The sequence below is a fragment of the Biomphalaria glabrata genome, chromosome 2 (assembly GCF_947242115.1).
Source record: "Biomphalaria glabrata chromosome 2, xgBioGlab47.1, whole genome shotgun sequence".
NCBI classification, from domain to species: Eukaryota; Metazoa; Mollusca; class Gastropoda; family Planorbidae; genus Biomphalaria; species Biomphalaria glabrata.
Genome location: NC_074712.1, coordinates 10,680,236 through 10,699,069, shown reverse-complemented (window position 1 = coordinate 10,699,069; position 18,834 = coordinate 10,680,236). Strand labels below are relative to the sequence as shown.

Genomic DNA, 18,834 nt, shown 5'->3' with positions numbered 1-18,834 from the left:
TACTGGCATCAATTAAACTTTAGAAGCTTTTAGTCCGAGGCACTCATGTTTGGTCTTCTAGGACATATGTGTAGTACGAGTGGTTTGTCAGCAGACGACATGTAGGTTTATTTCATTCATTACTAATATTTCTACTCTTTGAAAGCAAGAGTTTTCAAATATTGGAATATTTGTCAAATGAGAAGCGATGGTAGAGTATAGATTCGTTCCTCGCATATTTTTATTTTAATGATTTATATTGATACTGTATTCTAAGTGCAAATTTAAAGTAGAATAAATCGAACAAAAACTCAAATCATTTGTAAAAAGATATTTTTGAAAAGAAATTAAGATAGCACGATATTGCAGTAGATTATAACGACCAAAAGATACAGCTTGTGTTAGTATCAACTTGGTGCAACTTTGTGATTCATCTTGTTGTCTAAGAAAGATAACTGCGCTATTCATATGGAACCATCGTCGACATCGTTTTATCCCCCTTTCTCGTGTTAATTTTTGTTTTAAAATTGCTCAGGATAATGAAAATAAATGGTGTAAATAACGTTGATAGAGACTATGTACCATAACGAAAGAAAAGCTCTGTGTTAAAGTGTGTGAAGGGATGTCTCCAAGGTACATTCAAGGTAGCATGAAGTGATTAGTGTGATAAAACCTGTACACATCGATGAAGTCTCCCAATAGGGGCACAACGCTGTAAAGGTGTTCTACTACTTCTAGTGTTCATGTTTAATTAGAAATCGATTTATTGCTTTATTTGAAATAGATGCCAATTAACACCAACAACAACGGATATTACATATCATAAGATTACAATAGTCAGTCAAAATTAATGCAAAACTTTTATTTTATTTCCCTGAAATGTCGTCATTAATAAAATATTAAAAGAACATGGTCGTTTGTAAATTTAAAAAAAATCTGTGACCTTTTGCACACGGAATAGAAATTCAAAAAATATATTAAAATGTTTTATTTATAAAATCAAATATTTACATATCATATGTTTACACATTTTTACTAAGCTTTTATCAACTCCTTCTGTCTGTCTGGGTGGAATCTTGTACACGTTATTTTTCTCACTTCCTATTCTCGGATCAAGTTGAAAATTTGTACAATTGTTCAATGTCGAAGACAACCCATGAATCAATACAAATAAATTAACCTGTTTAGTTATCAGTAGTCTTATTTAATAAATTTTGCATTATAGAAAGGCAGCCGTCTAGCCTTCCAGGACGAGATAAACATTTCGATTCGCATCTGAAGTCATTTTTTTTTTGTTGAAAAAATAAGCTTTAATTTATTTAAGAGAAAAAGAACATTTTAACAGCAAATAAAATAATACAAAACCCATTTTAATGCTTAAGATGTTTAAACAATCCAACCCTAGTGCTCTACAAATGACTTCTGATGTTTCTAATATAGTATCTACTGATGTATCTACAGATGTGTCTACTCTATTGTACACTCCGGGCAGTCTAAACCACAATCGTCGCAGCATTCATCGATCTCGCAACAGCATTCACACTGGGAATCTTCATCTTGATAGTAGCCAACAGTGTCTGTATAACCTCTGTAAGACAATACATACACTTATCAAATCAATAAATAGGTAGTAAGCCAACATTGTCTGTAGGATTTCTGTTAGAATGTAAATACACATGTCTTATTTTATTTCAATATATCAGGCAAAAGATGGTCGATTTATAGGAAAGTCGATTGTCAAGAGTATGATATTCTACACCCTCCTTCTATCTCACTCGAACCCACTCGTGTCGATTTTAAATTTGAACACTGCTCTGTGCAGAGAAAAACATCCCAAGGCCCAACAGTGTTTATTAAGATCTACATTTAGCCTCTTTGACAAGGCAAGTAGGTCTAGCTACATCTAAGAATCTGTTACACAAAATTAACAAACAAACAAACAAAAAAGGACTGAAAGACTGCGTTCTAAATACAAAACTTCATCTAAACTTCATCTGTTTTAAATCCTAGATGAATTAAGACCTAGGTGTTCTGTTCCTTTCTGGTCACCCAAAGACTGAAAACTGATAAGTGGCAAAGCATCCATCAAGTCACAATGTCACCGTGAGGTGAATGTTTAGTCCGGTCCTTTGGGTCGTCAAGTCAAAATGGTTAATGGGAGACAAACCTTGATTTAAAAACACATTAAATAGTACAGAGTTACAACCCATCACGTAGCGAAACCCTATCAAAACTGCTTTACAAAATGTTGAACTGTATACCGACTGCTATAAACGAAGTAAATTCTGTTGAGAATCCCTGAGAAAGCTGACGTATGTGGTCATAAAGTGAAGATATTCTAAATCCTCCACTGGTGACTGTGGGGAAGAGACAGGTTGTTGTTTCTACTTACTCGTGTGGTTGTGGTTGCTGTGTTTGCACATCATCGTTAAAATCGTAGGCTTGACTAACATTGTACAATAGATGCAGGTCGTTGGCAATCGCTGGATAAGATTCGAACCCTGACTGAGCGTATGCAATATTATCTGAATAGCGTGGCCTCTCCTGCTCTTGGCTTTGTTCAGTTTCAGAGTGAGAACCATCAAATCTTGTAGTGCCCATATTGACACTGAAAACAATATAATATTGTGCTGAAAATAAATGCCTGCTAACTTTTTATATGTATGTACACCAATTTTTAAACAAGATTTATAATTTCCATGCTAACAGTAGCCGTGTTATAAACTTTTATTTTAGATAGATAGATAGATAGATAGATAGATAGATAGATAGATAGATAGATAGATAGATAGATAGATAGATAGATAGATAAATAGATATAGATATATAGATATTTATATAATGTAAAAAATATTTTTAAAAGATTAAGACAAAGAGTCATGCTTTAGCAATTTAGGGTTAGGGTTAACTTATTGATTGGGTCAAGAAAAATAGTCCTCGAAAACACACACAAATCTGCACCTTAACTGAACAACTGGAAGACTTACATTCCGTCCATGACATCTGCCTCTGCGCAGCAAAACGCGCAGGTCAAATTTATCAAACTCTCAGAAGAAGTAAAAAAAAAAAAAGCGGGACTATTGATTAACAAAAGAAAGCTGAAGTTATGTGGATCAATAATGAACAAGAGAGGCGTATTGTACCTCAGGCGAGAACATCCTAGTTACGGACCATTTATCTATTATGGAAGTAGAGTTAGTTAAGACGGCGGAAGTAATGACGTTATACAAAATCGCATTATTAAATCTAAGTTTGACTTGACCACTCTACAAACCATCTGGCGTTCCGAAGTACTGTTTTAATAGAACAAGATTAAGTCTCTCCTTCTCCTACTATATGCTTACGAGCAAATCAAAGAGCTCCAGATCTTCGCCAACAGTTTCACATACCGTATCCTGGGAATTTCGCGGCCCAAAAAAAATATCTACTGCTAACTGAGAGAACCTTGCAAAAACCTATTGTCCATAACACCAATTTAAAAAAAAACGGCGCTGGATAGGACACACCAAGCGAAAACAATTGGGATCTAAAGGGAATGATTTAATTGGTCAAACCCAAACAAACATGGACTAATTCAGTCATCAGCGAAGCTGAAGATACTGGAAGGACATGGAAGCAGTCGAAGAAAGCTGCTCAGAACAGAGTTCGATGGGGAGGTGATTGCAGCCCTGTGCTCCTCAGTGATACGCAGGAATAGGTCAAATATTGAAATCATATTAAATAGAAACTTCCAAACTTTAAACAAAATGTTAAACGTGTGTCTTTAAATGCATCAGCTACACAAAGTATTTCTGAAATTGTTTTCTTTTGTTTATAAATTTTACATATGTATGTATCAGAGATTTTCATACCTGGTGGGAAACCTAAAAATAGCAAGCTTTTCGGTGTTTCCGATGTGCAAATAAAGGAAGTGTAGATACGCTGTTGTTTTAGGTTTCATAACATCCGCTCTCAACATTTTAGCTCAGCAGAATCACATTTTTTAAGCTCTTCTGCTTGTAATTTTGATGTAGTTGGTAAGTTTGAAGTTCAATTTAGCGTCCTCGACATTGCTTAGTTTATCGAGGAAATATCAAACAAAACTAGACAGACAGACAGACAGAGTGAGTTGTTTTAAGCGTTTGTCAACTATTAATGAAACACTAATAGTATATAAAGTCAATATTTTGGTAATCCTGTGATATACATTCAATGTTCGTTACAATGTAAATCCACCAAGTTTTAAAATATAGAGACAAATATGTTTATATCGAGTTTTTTAAAAACTGTAATTAAACAAAAAATAATGATGAAGGAAGACGTTGGAGCTAAACAGCCCAGGTGGCTATTAGGTGATGAAATTTTAACACACCACTTGTGGCTGTGAGGATGAGACATCTTGTTGACTTACTCGTGTGGTTGTGGTTGGTGTGTGTAAACATCAATGTAGTCAGACTCATAGTTTTGATGGTGATCGTACGATGGAGGCGGGCCATAGCTTGTCATGGGTTCGAACTCTGAATGTGAGTATGCGCTGTAATCTAAATAGCAAGACCTTTCCTGATCATCAGTTGGTTCAGATTCACAGTAAGAGTTATCAAAGCTTGTAGTGCTCACACTGAAAGGAAAATAAAGAATAACACTAGAAGTAGATTACTGAAGTCACTTTTCATCATATTACACTAAGACCTAAAAGATATAATACAAGCAGTGGCATAGCATCCATGGCGCGAAGGGGTTCAATGATCCCGGGCACATGACCATTAGGGGCCCACAGCTTTTGGCGTAATCACCAAAAAAGTCCACCATGGGGTGAAAGGCTTCATTGCGCTTGAGCCTACGACTCATAAACAGTTGGGGCCCACATGAGCATTAGGGGACAATAAAGTGAAAATAAAAATGTACTTTTGTGAAAATTGATTTTTTTAAAAGTCGTTTGATTCTGTTAAGTAGCTCTACAAACATTGACTTTTAAGACTTGTAGAGAGTCATAACTGAATCAAACCAAATGACATTATTAATTACAAAAATAAAAGGTACGATCCTTGAACTGGCGTTGAACATCTTTTGATAAATGTACCGATACATTCAGATTACTCATTTTTTTTCACACGCTCAATTTGTCGTATTGTGGGGAGGGGGGGGGGCACCGAGATATTCTTAAACCCTGGCCCATGGGTGGCTTGCTACGCCACAGAATACAAGTGTATGTTTGATTTCAAGCATCTACTTGTAAAGCGCGTTTCACGTAGGTTTGACAGAAACAAAACGACGAACCTTCATATTGTATGTTAATAATGTGTGTTTCCTAATGTTATGATTTATTTTTGAGGAATTAAATGTTTATGCCACAAAGTACATCTACATAATGTCTATACTTAAACATAAGTCCAACATAAACTGGGAGATTGGGTCATCAAAATTTATATCCGAAAATGCTTAGGAAAATCCTTAACAAGACTGACATGTAGGCGGAGTTACACCCACTAGTCACTAGGTGATAAAAGCCTCAGTTTTTTGTCTCGTAGAGACAGAGTAATATCCCCTTGTATATATATATTCCCAGGTTGTGAATGTGAACAGTCTTGCAGTGGTGTGCACCCTGGGGGGGTGTATATAGGCCACTTTGGGAATCACTGGTCTAAATCCACCTCTTGAGATGAGACATTTAGGTGACTTACTCGTGTGGTTGTGGTTGTCGTGTGTGCACATCATTGTAGCCACACTCATAGGTTTGTTGAACATCGTACAAAGGATGCGGGTCATATCTTGTCGAAGGACGAAGTTCGAATCCTGACTCTGGGTGTGCATTGTCATCTGACTGGCGAGACCTTTTCTTTTTCTTTCTTCGTGGCGCTCGAGGGTGAGAATCTACATACCTCGCAAGGCTCATACTGAATGGGGAAAAAACAACAACACTAAAGTACGATTTGAACTCATAATATTAAGTGTTTATTTATTTTGTTTCACAACAGGGACCCGACATCGAATTTTGTCCAGGGTCGAGACCTTTCGTCATAGAAGGCCCCGAACATCGACACAGTTCTGTGAAACGTGACACTTCCCACAAGTTATGACGTCACTGGTCAGTGTTGAGGCCTGCTATAACTAGCGGTCTCGACAGAGTCCTGTCACGTGTCATCTCTTAGCTAAAAAAAAGGCCGGTTCCATATTTTTCTCCAGTCCTACTATTATAAGCTCTGAGCTACACAGAAGGAAGAAAGGGGGCAGGGGGTAATAGTGGGCCTAGTGAGCTGTGAAGCAAATAAAAATGTGATCATGTAATATTGTAGTTGATGATTAACCTTTGGACAATTTCCTAATACTATTAGTAATAGGCAGAGGGAAAAAAAAAGGAATGTTTTAATGGCTCCAAACCAACAATAACAGATAATCTCAAAGAACACTCTTAGTATTGCTACGGTTTCTAATTTATATAGGTCACCTACCTGATTGCATCAGTTCTGGAACAAAAAGTTATTGCAGACGATTGCATAATATATAAAACAGAAAAAACAACAAAAGATACTACATTTTGCATGAGAACTAGTAATTTTAGTATTACGAGTGCCCCCCCCCCCCAAAGGAGAGTAGACAAATTCATATAAGTACTACTTCCAAGTGCCATCAGAGTATAGCACGGGTTGCCTGAATCAGCTTAGAAAACTAATGACTTGGTAGAATTTAAGTCTCTGGTTGACAAACACGACCTGATTAACACATGGATATAGGATGTAATTATCTTTTTTTTTAAGGAACGTCGGTAATTTATAAGATAAGATAAAGAGAATAATAATGACGTAAAGACCTAACCATTAGCTAAAATAAAGTTGCACAAACTCAGTTGGTGAGTTGGAAGGGGAGACTATCTCTAAATTAATATGTATTGTTGTTTGAGGAAGAGTTACAATGAAAATTAGAAAAAAAAAAAAAGAAATGTTCAAGCTACATTAAAAATTCTACAACATGGAACAAAAAAACAACACAGTTTACTTAATTAATATTGTAGCTCCAACTGTAAAGAGAATAGAGAAAGCGTTATAGAGGAATGCCGATCAATATTTGATCCTGAGACACCCTTTAATACTTTACATTTTAAACGTTGAAAGAATTTCGAAAACCCTTTTTTTTCTATAAACAAATGCAATGAACTTTAATTTTACTAATAAATAAACTCGGCTTACTCTCCCAGTTAAGAAATATATAAAACACAAGTAAACTTTTAGGAAGTCAAATGACTTAAGAAATGTATCTCACTTGAAAACTTCTGGTCTGTCGTCTGAACTTCTCAAGTGATTCTGGTCCTGCCCACTTCCGTTTCACCTTATTGATCTACTCACATCTTTCAGTCCAAAGTTTCTTCAGGCATAAACTCACAAAAATAAGAATATCAATAATACTAATCTTTATTGTCCATAAGGAAATGTGTCTTACAATTTGTGCATTACACGAAACAAAACATTGTAACTATGTGAGTTCACGATGTACGCCAGACTCACTCAAAACACAATTCAACTTGTAATAGATTACTGGTTGAGTTTGAATAGCAGCTGCCTGGTATCATATCTTACCAATATAATATTGTAGGATTAAATTTATTGAAATATACTTTGAAGTGACTATTTTGGTTAATGGTGTATGGATACAAGGAATACAATGTTAAGCTTCATGTTCTATGTCAAGATTCTTGAACCCCATCTTGCTGTCTATGTTGATTGACCATCATCCAATGAAAAAGTGACCTACACAACCAGTGAAAGATAAACAAGCAAAATATTCAAATATTTATAAAAGGCTTATCTAAGGGGAAGAACTTCACACTTACAACTATATCTCTCAATAATGTAGTAGTTATTTCCATTTTTTCGAAATCAAACAAAAGGATTAATTAGCAATAATTAATAATAATTAATTGACTATTGGTTATTTTTTTAAAATTAATTCATGTTTTGTTGGGTACAATAAATACTTGTTTAAACCAGTGTTTCCAAAACGTTTTCTTTAACGAAACCCTTCATAACGTTGGAGAATTTAGTGGAACACTTTGTACCTTTGGAGAATTTAGTGGAACACTTTGTACCTTTGGAGAATTTAGTGGAACACTTTGTACCTTTGGAGAATTTAGTGGAACACTTTGTACCTTTGGAGAATTTAGTGGAACACTTTGTACCTTTGGAGAATTTAGCGGAACACTTTCTACCTTTGGAGAATTTAGCCGAACACTTGGAAATCTTTAGGCTGGATTATTTCCTATTAGTTTAAATAAAATAGTTATAATTAAAACTTATTCTAAATTTAACATTTATTTTACATTATTATTTATTTTCAACATTAATTAATTTATTTATTATTTATTATAAGAAAATCTTGATGCGCTTAATTAGGCTGTCAGGAAACTGAACTACAATAAAGAGAGCTTGTTAAAAAATATTCTGGTACCCTTCAGACAAACTCTACCAGAGATCATTTAATGATTGATCTTTGTATCTAGGTCAGGTCAAAGTTCATAGAGATGTTGCTATAAAACTTGTCGTCTGCCGAGAAGAACTAATAAAATCAAATTGCTTTTTATTTTCTGCATTTACTTTACAATTAATTCACGTGTAGATCTACTAATTAATTATCCCAGTAGTTCGTGGAACAGCTAGTCAGGCCTCGCGAAACACTAGGGTTCTGTGGGACACAGTTTGGGAAACACTAGTTTAAAGTTTCAGCTTGATCCGAGAATGGATTTGGAAGACACAATTTTCTTGGGGGACAAAGCCAACATATTTATCCATAACTGCAAATACTAAAGATTAAAATTTCCCTTGTTTAGGCTGTTGTAAGAATAACTTGTATTTCTTCTTCTATCTCTAAGTTCGAGGATTCAGAAGACACGAAGGAATGCAGCAAAAAAAAAAAAAGGAATGAAAACCAGATAATTCCTCATTTTAGGTCAATGGCTGCCGGATGGAGGTCGCGAAAAAGGTACATGACGCCTGGTTACACTATCCAAAGGTCATTATCCAAAGTTCAGTATAAAATTAATGACTTATACATAAATGATGCTCCTGGAGAAAAATTCTGTAGCTACCTAGGATTGTTACAAAACTTGACTTGACATTAGACCAAGAGACAGCACTAGTATCTCAGTAACTGAAAATCATGTGATAGTAGTGAAAAACATTTTCTTATGAAGATATATAAAAAAAAAAATACAAATGAGTCATGATGAGTGACAGAGCTGTTGTCTTTTCAATGAAATATTTGAATTTAAATTTCAAAATTATACTTCCTAGATCAAGGTAGTTATTCCGAAAACTACGTTTTGTGTTGTAAAATAATTAAATGCAGATCTCTAGATCACTCTTTAATGTAAACTTGTAGATTTAAACAGTGAATGTAATGTGTCCTAAATAAATGTTTTGAAACACTGAGCTCTAGGGGAAAGAGAAAGAAGTTTGGTTTCAGAAATATAGAATTTGTTTTTTCATTATCAAAAGTATAAAGAATGTTTCAAAAGAAAATATTATGCAATTAATAGCAGAGAGATAAATGGTTAGCATGTCTTTATTTCTCAAAATCTAAAATGTGAAATTACGAATTAAATTTTAAATTCAACTGTGATTAAAATTATGAATAATTAAATTACGAATTACATTATGAAGTAAATGTTTGTTTTTTTACTGACATCAATTTGAATGCCACTGTGAGACATACCTGGCCAGAACAGTGTTGTATAGACTAATGCCAATGTTAAATACTGCCTTTTCTTCATAGTGAAATTATTACCACATTTTTACAAAGCTTATATCAACCCACTCTGTCTGTTTGTCTTAGTAATAGGTTTGTACAAGTTATTTCTCACACGCTCAATTTCGGATCAAGTTAAATTAAATTTTGCTCTATTACTTCTTGTACCTGACAATACAAGAATCAATATTAAAAAGAGCTTAGTTAATTAACTATTTGTAATTAATTATTTTGTTGATATCAATGTAAAGAATTCGTACTGGACAGAATTAGTCCCGTTGAGGAGGCTTGAGTCTACTACCAGTTTAGACGTATCGGCTGACTGATCAACTGGAACATTATGTGTAATAGAAAGATACATTGACCAACCAGTTTATAAACTCTAGAATAACAATATCATTTAAACCCCTCAATATGGAAAATTAGAATCTAAATACTAGCTTAATATTCTAACAAACTAAATCAATATGTGTTGGTTATTACCAAATTAAAGAAACTTTCACACAATATATCAAAAAAACTATATCAGAACAGAGTGCATGAACAGTAAATTAGAATTAGAGAATTGACTTGAAAGCTCAGAGGAAAGCTACAGAGTGAAGACAAGGAATATCTATACTCATTAATTATTTATATTTTTCGTTAGACTAGGGTGGCCAACCTTTTTTTGTCGAAGGCCGCATTAAATTTGTGGATGGGAAGGGGCTGCATATATACGATGTACTATGTACTAGTATGTACTTTAAACTTTAAAAAAAATACAATTTCTAACTTTGTAAAATGTCCTTTAATTCACATTTATATTATATTTACTATCTACATTATATTTTTATTTAATTTTATTTAACATTATATTTTTTACACTTTTAATTGAGAAATTAGCTATTTCTGTATTCATTTTACTAAAGTGTTTTAAATTTTGTTGTCTGTTACGTCAACACATTTCACCACAAATGTACACTTGTACTTAATCTGAAGTATTTAAAGTTTTTAACTTTTACATTCCTGCATAGTGCTCCGGAAATGTGGAACTAGATTACTTTCAAATTACAATCAGTCTGTATTTACACTTGTTTATTTTCAAACAAGACAATGTTTGTTCACAGATGTATGTGGACCCAAATAATGTGAAAGTTTAGCAGCAATGATTTTAAGTGTGGAAACGCAGCATGCGGCAAAGATCCATAAAATCCCACGGAAGAACTGACTTTTCTTTCAGGTCATAATTTGCTTGCAGGTATGTCCTCTGGAGCTGAATCAGCTTCTGCACATGTGTAAACAATGTTTCTTCTTCTTCTTCTTCTTCGTTCTCATTGTTATGTTGGAGTGTTCAGATGACTTGACCAATATATGAGATGAACTGCGCAGTGGTTTCCAAATCAGGGAGCTCTCCATATAGTTTTCTTTCTATCGGGGTGATTTGGGCCTCTTGGTAAAGAGAGACAATGTTTCTTGAACCTCTTCAGCATAAGAACCATTAATTTATAAAGATATTACAAATTATTTTAAAAAATATTTATTTTTAATATATATGCATTTTAATTTATATAATCTGTGTGCAAACCTAATATGTGTAGGTGTCCGCGGGCCACACTTAAAACTTGCCCACCTCTACGCTAGAGAGATAACTCATTTCAATTTACACTTCTTGACAACATTTATCCTCCCTTTTCTCTTGTTAAATTTTGTAAAAGTATAAATGAAAAGAGACGATTGAACAGTGTAATGTAAATAGTAATGTGTAACTTAATAGTACATATCTAGACATTGACATGTATTATACGTAGAATAATAATTGTGCATTACATTGGAATGGACCGGCCTCTCTCTTGATATCCTGCTAAGAAGACCAGCTGGTGACCGAGAGAGGTGGAGGGAATAAGTTATGCAAACACAACTCCCAGACGACGAAAGTCAAGGAACTGATGAGATGAATTCATTTTATTAATTATATCACAAAATATACATATACATATATACAAAGAAATACAAGACACATATATTTTCGGTGTTAATTGATAACATTTTAGAATATTATGCAACTATTGAAGAAGCTCAAACTAGCTTACAATTACTCACTATGTGAACATCTCAAACTAAACAAAACCATTGTGGAATTTCGAAAAAAAAAAATCAACAAATAAATCATTATTCTCTCAGTACTCAATTTTATTATTTGATTTTATTCAAACATATGTCGGTGAAAACAATAGATCAACTTTTATATTTCATTAGATACTCCACATTATCTGCATTGCACAATATTGCCAATTTCTTGAATAATTATTAAATAATAGTTACATTAACATTTATCTACAACACTTTTTTTTTCTCAGTAATAAATACAAAAGTAAAATACATTGCAAATAATTAGAATCTAGTATTTACATAATGATAAATGTTACATTGCACTTCTTAGACTTAATTACAAAGTTAAACAGTCGTAACACGAATTTATTAAATTTTTCTAACGCCCATCGTAGCGTTAGTTTATGGATAAATATTTTAATGCGGAAGGTTACGCCCGAAGAAGAGCAAGAGTGTAATGGAAATAATGACAATGAACTAAAACATTACGCGCTAACAGAGACCTCCGTAAGGGCAAAATTACGTAAATATGGACCCGAATATTTACAATATGGTTTAATACCGTACAAATGTAACAGTGATCAACCACAATGTGTCGTTTGTTTGAATGTGTCATTGAACAAAACTACGACACCTGCTAAACTAAAGCATCAACTTGAAACAAATCATCATAAATTCAAAGGCTGTCCCACTGATTTCTTCCCTTGTGAAGTAGGCATGTAAGCAGATCAGCGGCACAATTAGATCTCTAGCACTTTTTTCAAAATGTGTTGTTTATTAAACTTTTAAAAGCAAAGAGTTCTAATCATCGTCTGAACACACGCGAAAACAAGAAACGCAGATCTCACATATGTCCAGGCACGCCAAAAAGCTTTCACAGCAATCCTCACAGTCGCATTCCGAACAGCTATCAAGACAATCTTCAGCACGGTCCTTGCATGTCTGATCATGAGGTTTGTCAACATTGTTAGAGAGATGTCTGTAAGACAGTAAACACTTTTACTAACATATCTTTATTTCATAGTTACATATATATAAATGTATATTCCAACCACAGCTAATGCCCAGGCATTCAATTCATTTCCATGAGATGATACATAGTCAATGAGATGAATGCCTGGGCATTAGCTGTGGTTGGAACAATGCCGCCCTCACATCAGTTCCCACCTCTTCACGCAGCTGATGTTTTTCCAAAGGAACGGCAGTGCCGATACAGTTTGGGGTCAGCGGCGTCGCTTTACGGACGCCAGCTCCTGATTATTCCTCAGGGTTGACTCCCTAAGCCTTTCCCATGATTGGGTATAGCTGCAAGGCAACAGAGGTTTGAATTTAGAGTTTTCCTTCTAAGTGGGTGGCCAGCCATGGCTAACGAGCCCCTCCTGCCCGAAGCTTACTGGTACGCCTTTACCCCTTCTCCTATTAGTGAGAACAGTTCCGCCAGACTCAATATCTGAGCCACACGTGAAGGCCAGGAGTTGGACTTGTTGTCAGAGGCTATTTGAGACGCATGCCATTAGGAAGCATTTTATAGGTAGTGGAGTGCTTACATCCATTTCCACTTCCGGCAATGACAACCTTGCGGAACAATATATACATATACAGGCAAACTGCGAAATCCGGCATTGTATAGAATGCCTATGCGGACGAGCCCGTTAGCGCAGCGGTTTAGAAATATTTTTTACTCGGGGACCGTTTATACAATCAGAACATGCCCACGGACCCCTAAGTGTACGTAAATGCATAGTAGATAAGTTACAACTGTTTTAAAAAAAAAAAAGGTTTGAAAGCCACAGCGTTAGCGCGATGTGGTAAGTCATATAGCCTATGAAGAGAAGCGATACCTCTCTGTGGTTGTCGCAAATTTGCGGGTTTTCTTTGCGCTATGACATCTTTAGAGTCTTCTGTCATAGTCTTTTAATCCTTTTGTTCGTAAAGAATGTTTAAATTTCGAACCGCAACCTTGAAATTGATTGTATTCACAGGAAAATACTTAGCCTAAGGTGCGTAAAACCGGCCCAGAGGAGCCTCTATAAATTTTATCGATGTATGTATAATACGTAAACTTGAAAGCAAGATGAGGATTAGTGATCAAAATGAAAATATGTTATAAAACAAATAACAAGACAAATTAAAAAAAAAAACAATGGGTGAAATAAGTTCGACTTCTATTGCCTTACTTGAATAATATTAAAAAAAACAAGTTTCCTGCCTATATAAATTGAAGTCTCATAGTCATCTAGGCCTGTTCTTGAAAATAGAGAAACTAGAATTTCCATGAGAGTGGGCGCGGCTAAGCCGGTGGCTTGATGGTATTTCTCAAACTGTGGGGGCGGGAAGAGGCGCGTAGTCTTGACAAAGGGGGGGGGGCGTTGTGACAATAACGGCCGGGGGGGGGGGCGTTGTGACAATAAGGGCGGGGGGGGGGGGGTAGTCAGCTTATTTTTTTTTATAACGGACACAAACATTATTTTCATAATATAGTTGTAGCCTAAATCCAGAGGCGCGGTGGCTGAGTGGTAAAGCGCTTGTTCCCGGGTTCAAATCCTGGTGAAGGCTGGGGTTTTAAATTTCGGGATTTTTAGTGCGCCTTGACTCCAGCCAAATCTAATGAGCTAATCTTTAGAAATATGACGTTTTTCGGTAATCAATATCCTCGTAACAGTCAGTATATTAAGAGTCATCAGTATGTTGTTTTTTTTTAGGAATCTATTGTATTTCATAACATTTTTTTCACCCCTCCCCCCCGGACCCAGTGTGGGTGCCTACATCTCTCTCCAGACCTCAGTTGGCTCAAAGGGGAAGTGGCTGGAAATGGATTCATCTAATGGGGTAGGAAAGGTGGTAGCAATTTGAGAGACACTGCCATAAGGTGGGGCAATCTGAATCCACCACAGGTGACTGTGAGGATGAGGCAGCATTTCATTGACTTACTCGTGTGGTTGTTGTTGTGGTTGCTGCGTGTGCACACCGTCGTACCTAGGCTCATAGTCAAGATGAAGTTCCTGCCGTGGTTCCTGGCTATAACTTATCACAGGACAAAGTTCGACTCCTGACTGTGAGTGTACATTGCTATCTAAATAGTTTGACTTTTCCCGATTTTGACTGTATTCAGTTTCAGAGTGAGAACCATCAAATCTTGTACTGAAAGTGTAGAGAACCTTTTTTTATCTTATAAAATACAGACATAAATACATGTTAATCAATGACTTTAGTTCTGCCAAGTTATCGGTTTTCCTGGCTGGCTCATGCAGCCCATTCCATGCTCTAATAGCGCCAGGGAAGAAGGAGCATTTGTACAAATTTGTCCCAGAATAACGTGTAACAATCAGTGTTTACGCAAATTTGTTTAAGTCATAATTTCAATAAGGCCTTAAAGATAACAAACGAGTGAGTGCGTGTGTGCGCGCGTGTGTGTATGTGTGTTTCGCATTACAAACGGTTATGACTGGATTGGGAGGGGGAGAGTATTTGCAGTACAATAATGGCTAAAAAGGTTTGCTAACTGCTAATTCATAGAACCTATCAAAATGTACGTTGCAATTCTTACATAGATTTAATAAAAATCTCTTTTTCTATCTACATCTCCTATTTTTTGCTTATGAAATAAGTGTGTGTATAGTGTGTGATGTATAACTTCTAGGACAATAAATGCAGACGAGTGAATGAATGGATTAAAAAGAAGTGAACGGTGAAAGGGTGAGAAGACAGAAGATAGAGCCACGTCTGATTAGTGTATGTTAAAGCAGCAGTTTTAAAATTGAGTTGAAGTCAATTGTCTCAATTATTTTACATTATCTACAAAACGATGCAATTTTTCTTACTTCTTCTACACTGAAATTAAAAAGCTGTATATATCTGTTTTAAAAAAAGTTATGTTCAATTTGTTTAAAAAAATAAATGCAATTTTCGAACTTTAACCAAGTTTCTGCAACAAGTAATAGGCCTTCAAGGGTAAGTAGAATAAGCGACTGTATAAAGATATCAGCTCTCAACTCTATTGACTTCTTTCATGACAAAGTAGACTGCAACATGAAGCTTTCCAGAATACAACCTTTGGAAAAAAACACAGGATAGATCCACATTGGAGGTCAGGCATTAGGGATGGGTCGATCCATGCGAAGGTCAGGCATTAAGGATGGGTCGTCCCATGCGAAGGTCAGGCATTAAGGATGGGTCGTCCCATGTGAAGGTCAGGCATTAAGGATGGGTCGATCAATGTGAAGGTCAGGCATTAAGGATGGCTCGATTAATGTGAAGGTCAGGCATTAAGGATGGGTCGTTCCATGTGAAGGTCAGACATTAAGGATGGGTCGATCAATGTGAAGGTCAGGCGTTAAGGATGGGTCGATCATTGTGAAGGTTAGACGTTAAGGATGGGTCGATCAATGTGAAGGTCAGACGTTAAGGATGGGTCGATCAATGTGAAGGTCAGACGTTAAGGATGGGTCGATCAATGTGAAGGTCAGACGTTAAGGATGGGTCGATCAATGTGAAGGTCAGACGTTAAGGATGGGTCGATCAATGTGAAGGTCAGACGTTAAGGATGGGTCGATCAATGTGAAGGGCAGACGTTAAGGATGGGTCGATCAATGTGAAGGGCAGACGTTAAAGAGGGAACGATTCATATAAATGGAAGAAATTTCGGTAATCAATAATCATCTGTAATGGATCGTAGATGGTGTCTATTACAGAAGACTGAAATCTGGTGATTACAGCCGCCCAAGCAATCAAATCATTAAATAAGAACAATCTGGTATAAACTTTGTCACATGTAAATTATGAGTGAGTCTGGTGTGAATGTACACTTTGGTTTCTTATAGTTATAATGTTTTTTTTTGTTTGGTGTAATGCACAAATTGTAAGACAAATTTCCATACGGACAATAAAGATTATTATTATTATTATTAATCTGTAACCGAAGATGTGTATCTGAGATTGGCCTATTTATTCTTCAGTTGCAAAAGTATGATACCGATAGTATCCATAAAAAATACTAAAGATAGAGAAAAAGAGAGACAACCCATACATCAAGTGTCTTAAACATTCAGTTTTGTGTTGTTGTTTCCGAACTCCCTGATGAAGTTGAGAGATGTAGTGACTGCTGACTGAAAAGAGGCGTCTACATTTAGTTGACCTACTCGTGTGGCTATAACATCCGTGTTTATTCAAGTCAGGTTTCACCACAAATTTTAAATAGTACACGAAGACTTTAAATAAAGATAAGATAAGTAGACCCTACAAGGGATAACAGTCAATGAATAGCATCTGTAATAAATTTCCTAGAAATGTAACAGCATAGCAATATCTGTAAGGAAAAAAAAAAAACAAGTGCTGATTTGCAACCAATTAGAAATTGGTCCATAGTGGAGCCAAACAGTTGGTCATTAGGGGATGAAACTTTAAGCCCACTTCTGGTGACTGTGCGGACGAAACATTTTGTTGACTTACTCGTTTGATTGTGGCTGTGGTTGTGGCTGGTACGTTTGAACACTGTAGTAAGATTCAGTGGTGATGCTGTCGTTGTACGAGGGGGGAGGCCCCGTACAGTTTGTCTCTGGAGGATGTTGGAACCGCGACTGTGAATGAGAATTGTGATCCAAAGAGAGTGACCCATCCTGCTCTTGAGTTGGTCTAGTCTCAGAATGGGAGCCAGTCAGACTTGCGGTGCTCATGCTAGAAGTGAGCAAAACAAAACTAGAATGTAAACTTTTTGTTTTGAAGATGTTTTTACTTTGCTTGTTTTATTTTTCATTAGCATTACATGTCACGTGAACATTTCATTGATCTAATCTAATTATTTATAAATGAAAACATTATAACGAAAAGAAAATGTACAAATAAAAAAAAAACTTAAACCTGTTTAAGGTTGTATAGTTGTTATGAGTGAAGCCCAGAGTTCAGATATCCGTAGATCCTCAATGACACCCTTTTTATGTTCCGATTGAGACTTGAGCGGTGTTATTTCCACGCCGACACAATCTGTTTTATCCAATGAAAGATCTTGATACTGAAGCGGACAACAAAAATATCTAGCGACCCGTGACGTAGTTCACGGAGGTCGCACCCCAGATAGACACACACACGTGACATAACTACACTAGCGATTGGCTAGCTGAGTGTCTACGCGGAAACAGTACACGGATGTTGTGATGTCAACTGGGTCAAGCGTGGGTTGCTTTTGTGTAGTCTTTACGGACACTACATAAGATAAAAAGAAAAAAAAAAACAAAAATAATTTTAAAACATGATTACAAAGACAGTTTGTGTGGAAACACAAACTCAAAATCGGCCCCCGAAGTGGTCCACCCAGGCAGGCTTCAATATTTTCAGAAAGAACATCCAAATGAAATTATATCAAAGACAAATGAGAGATAAGAATGGAGAAAGAAGGTTGACAGATCTTGTGTAGTGCCCCAAAGGTGTAATGATGTAAAGTTCATCTGTTTTTGTGGCCTACGGTTAACGAGGGTGTCATGTAGCCAGCAAAACGACCAACTTTTTCCCCAACTAATATCAGGTACCCATTGGAGCTGGGTGGACTCAGAGTCGCCTAAGGATTCAGAAGTTGAAAATCCCAGTCTTCACCAGGATTCGAGCCCGGGGACCCCGGTTCGGAAGCCAACAAGTGCTTCACCGCTCAGCTACTGCGCCTCTCCTGGTCTTATAATTTATCTTTTTCTCTTTAAAAAACTGCTTGCATAACTGATTTTAAAAATTGGATTTTTCGCTTTCAGAAAAAAAAAAAAAAGTAGCTGTTAGATCAGAACTTTGAATGGTCTAAAATATTGTGATGTCGGATTTTCAATATCTTTTCTAGTTTACGAGATCTAAACGGGACGGACGGACAGACATTTCGCACAAAACTAATAGAGTCTTTTCCCCTTTCGGGGGCCGCTAAAAACAAACAACAAAGTTTATATTAATGTGTATAATATTAATTAGTTTGGATCTGCCCTGTAATTAAATTTGTAATAAATCTAGACTAACAATAATAAATATGTTTGATTAGAAATATTTTCTTTACCAATTGTTTTTGTTTGGCGCAATTTTATG

General features: G+C 35.9%; 2 protein-coding genes across 4 annotated transcripts; both read right to left on the bottom strand.

Moving 5' to 3' along the window:
- Window positions 1–519: 519 nt before the first annotated feature.
- Window positions 520–7,243, bottom strand: LOC106051801 (uncharacterized). Of its 2 annotated transcripts, none has more exons than XM_056019086.1 (5): window positions 6,952–7,051; window positions 5,640–5,852; window positions 4,370–4,576; window positions 2,372–2,587; window positions 520–1,567 (listed from the first exon to the last, which is right to left on the bottom strand). In XM_056019086.1, the coding sequence occupies exons 2-5, from the start codon at window positions 5,849–5,851 to the stop codon at window positions 1,447–1,449; spliced, it is 756 nt and encodes a 251-aa protein (XP_055875061.1). In that variant the 5' UTR covers window position 5,852; window positions 6,952–7,051; the 3' UTR covers window positions 520–1,446. The 2 variants fall into 2 exon arrangements, with proteins under 2 accessions (XP_055875061.1, XP_055875060.1); XM_056019085.1 differs by lacking the exon at window positions 6,952–7,051 and adding an exon at window positions 7,143–7,243 and having other exon boundaries at window positions 521–1,567.
- Window positions 7,244–11,838: 4,595 nt separating this feature from the next.
- LOC129924480 (uncharacterized) lies at window positions 11,839–17,827 on the bottom strand. 2 transcript variants are annotated; one of them, XM_056019084.1, is made up of 4 exons: window positions 17,638–17,827; window positions 17,230–17,454; window positions 14,758–14,922; window positions 11,839–12,760 (listed from the first exon to the last, which is right to left on the bottom strand). In XM_056019084.1, the coding sequence occupies exons 2-4, from the start codon at window positions 17,451–17,453 to the stop codon at window positions 12,583–12,585; spliced, it is 567 nt and encodes a 188-aa protein (XP_055875059.1). In that variant the 5' UTR covers window position 17,454; window positions 17,638–17,827; the 3' UTR covers window positions 11,839–12,582. The 2 variants fall into 2 exon arrangements, with proteins under 2 accessions (XP_055875059.1, XP_055875058.1); XM_056019083.1 differs by having other exon boundaries at window positions 14,713–14,922; window positions 17,638–17,815.
- Window positions 17,828–18,834: the final 1,007 nt, after the last annotated feature.

Coding starts and splice junctions, on each gene's coding strand:
- LOC106051801 (XM_056019085.1), bottom strand. CDS start 5,851: ATGAGCCTTGCGAGGTATGTAGATTCTCACCCTCGAGCGCCACGAAGA. Junction 4,577..5,639: donor CGACAACCACAACCACACGA/GTAAGTCACCTA, acceptor TTTTCCTTTCAG/TGTGAGCACTACAAGCTTTG. Junction 1,568..2,371: donor CAGCAACCACAACCACACGA/GTAAGTAGAAAC, acceptor ATTGTCTTACAG/AGGTTATACAGACACTGTTG.
- LOC129924480 (XM_056019083.1), bottom strand. CDS start 17,453: ATGAGCACCGCAAGTCTGACTGGCTCCCATTCTGAGACTAGACCAACT. Junction 14,923..17,229: donor CCACAGCCACAATCAAACGA/GTAAGTCAACAA, acceptor CTACACTTTCAG/TACAAGATTTGATGGTTCTC. Junction 12,761..14,712: donor CCACAACAACAACCACACGA/GTAAGTCAATGA, acceptor ACTGTCTTACAG/ACATCTCTCTAACAATGTTG.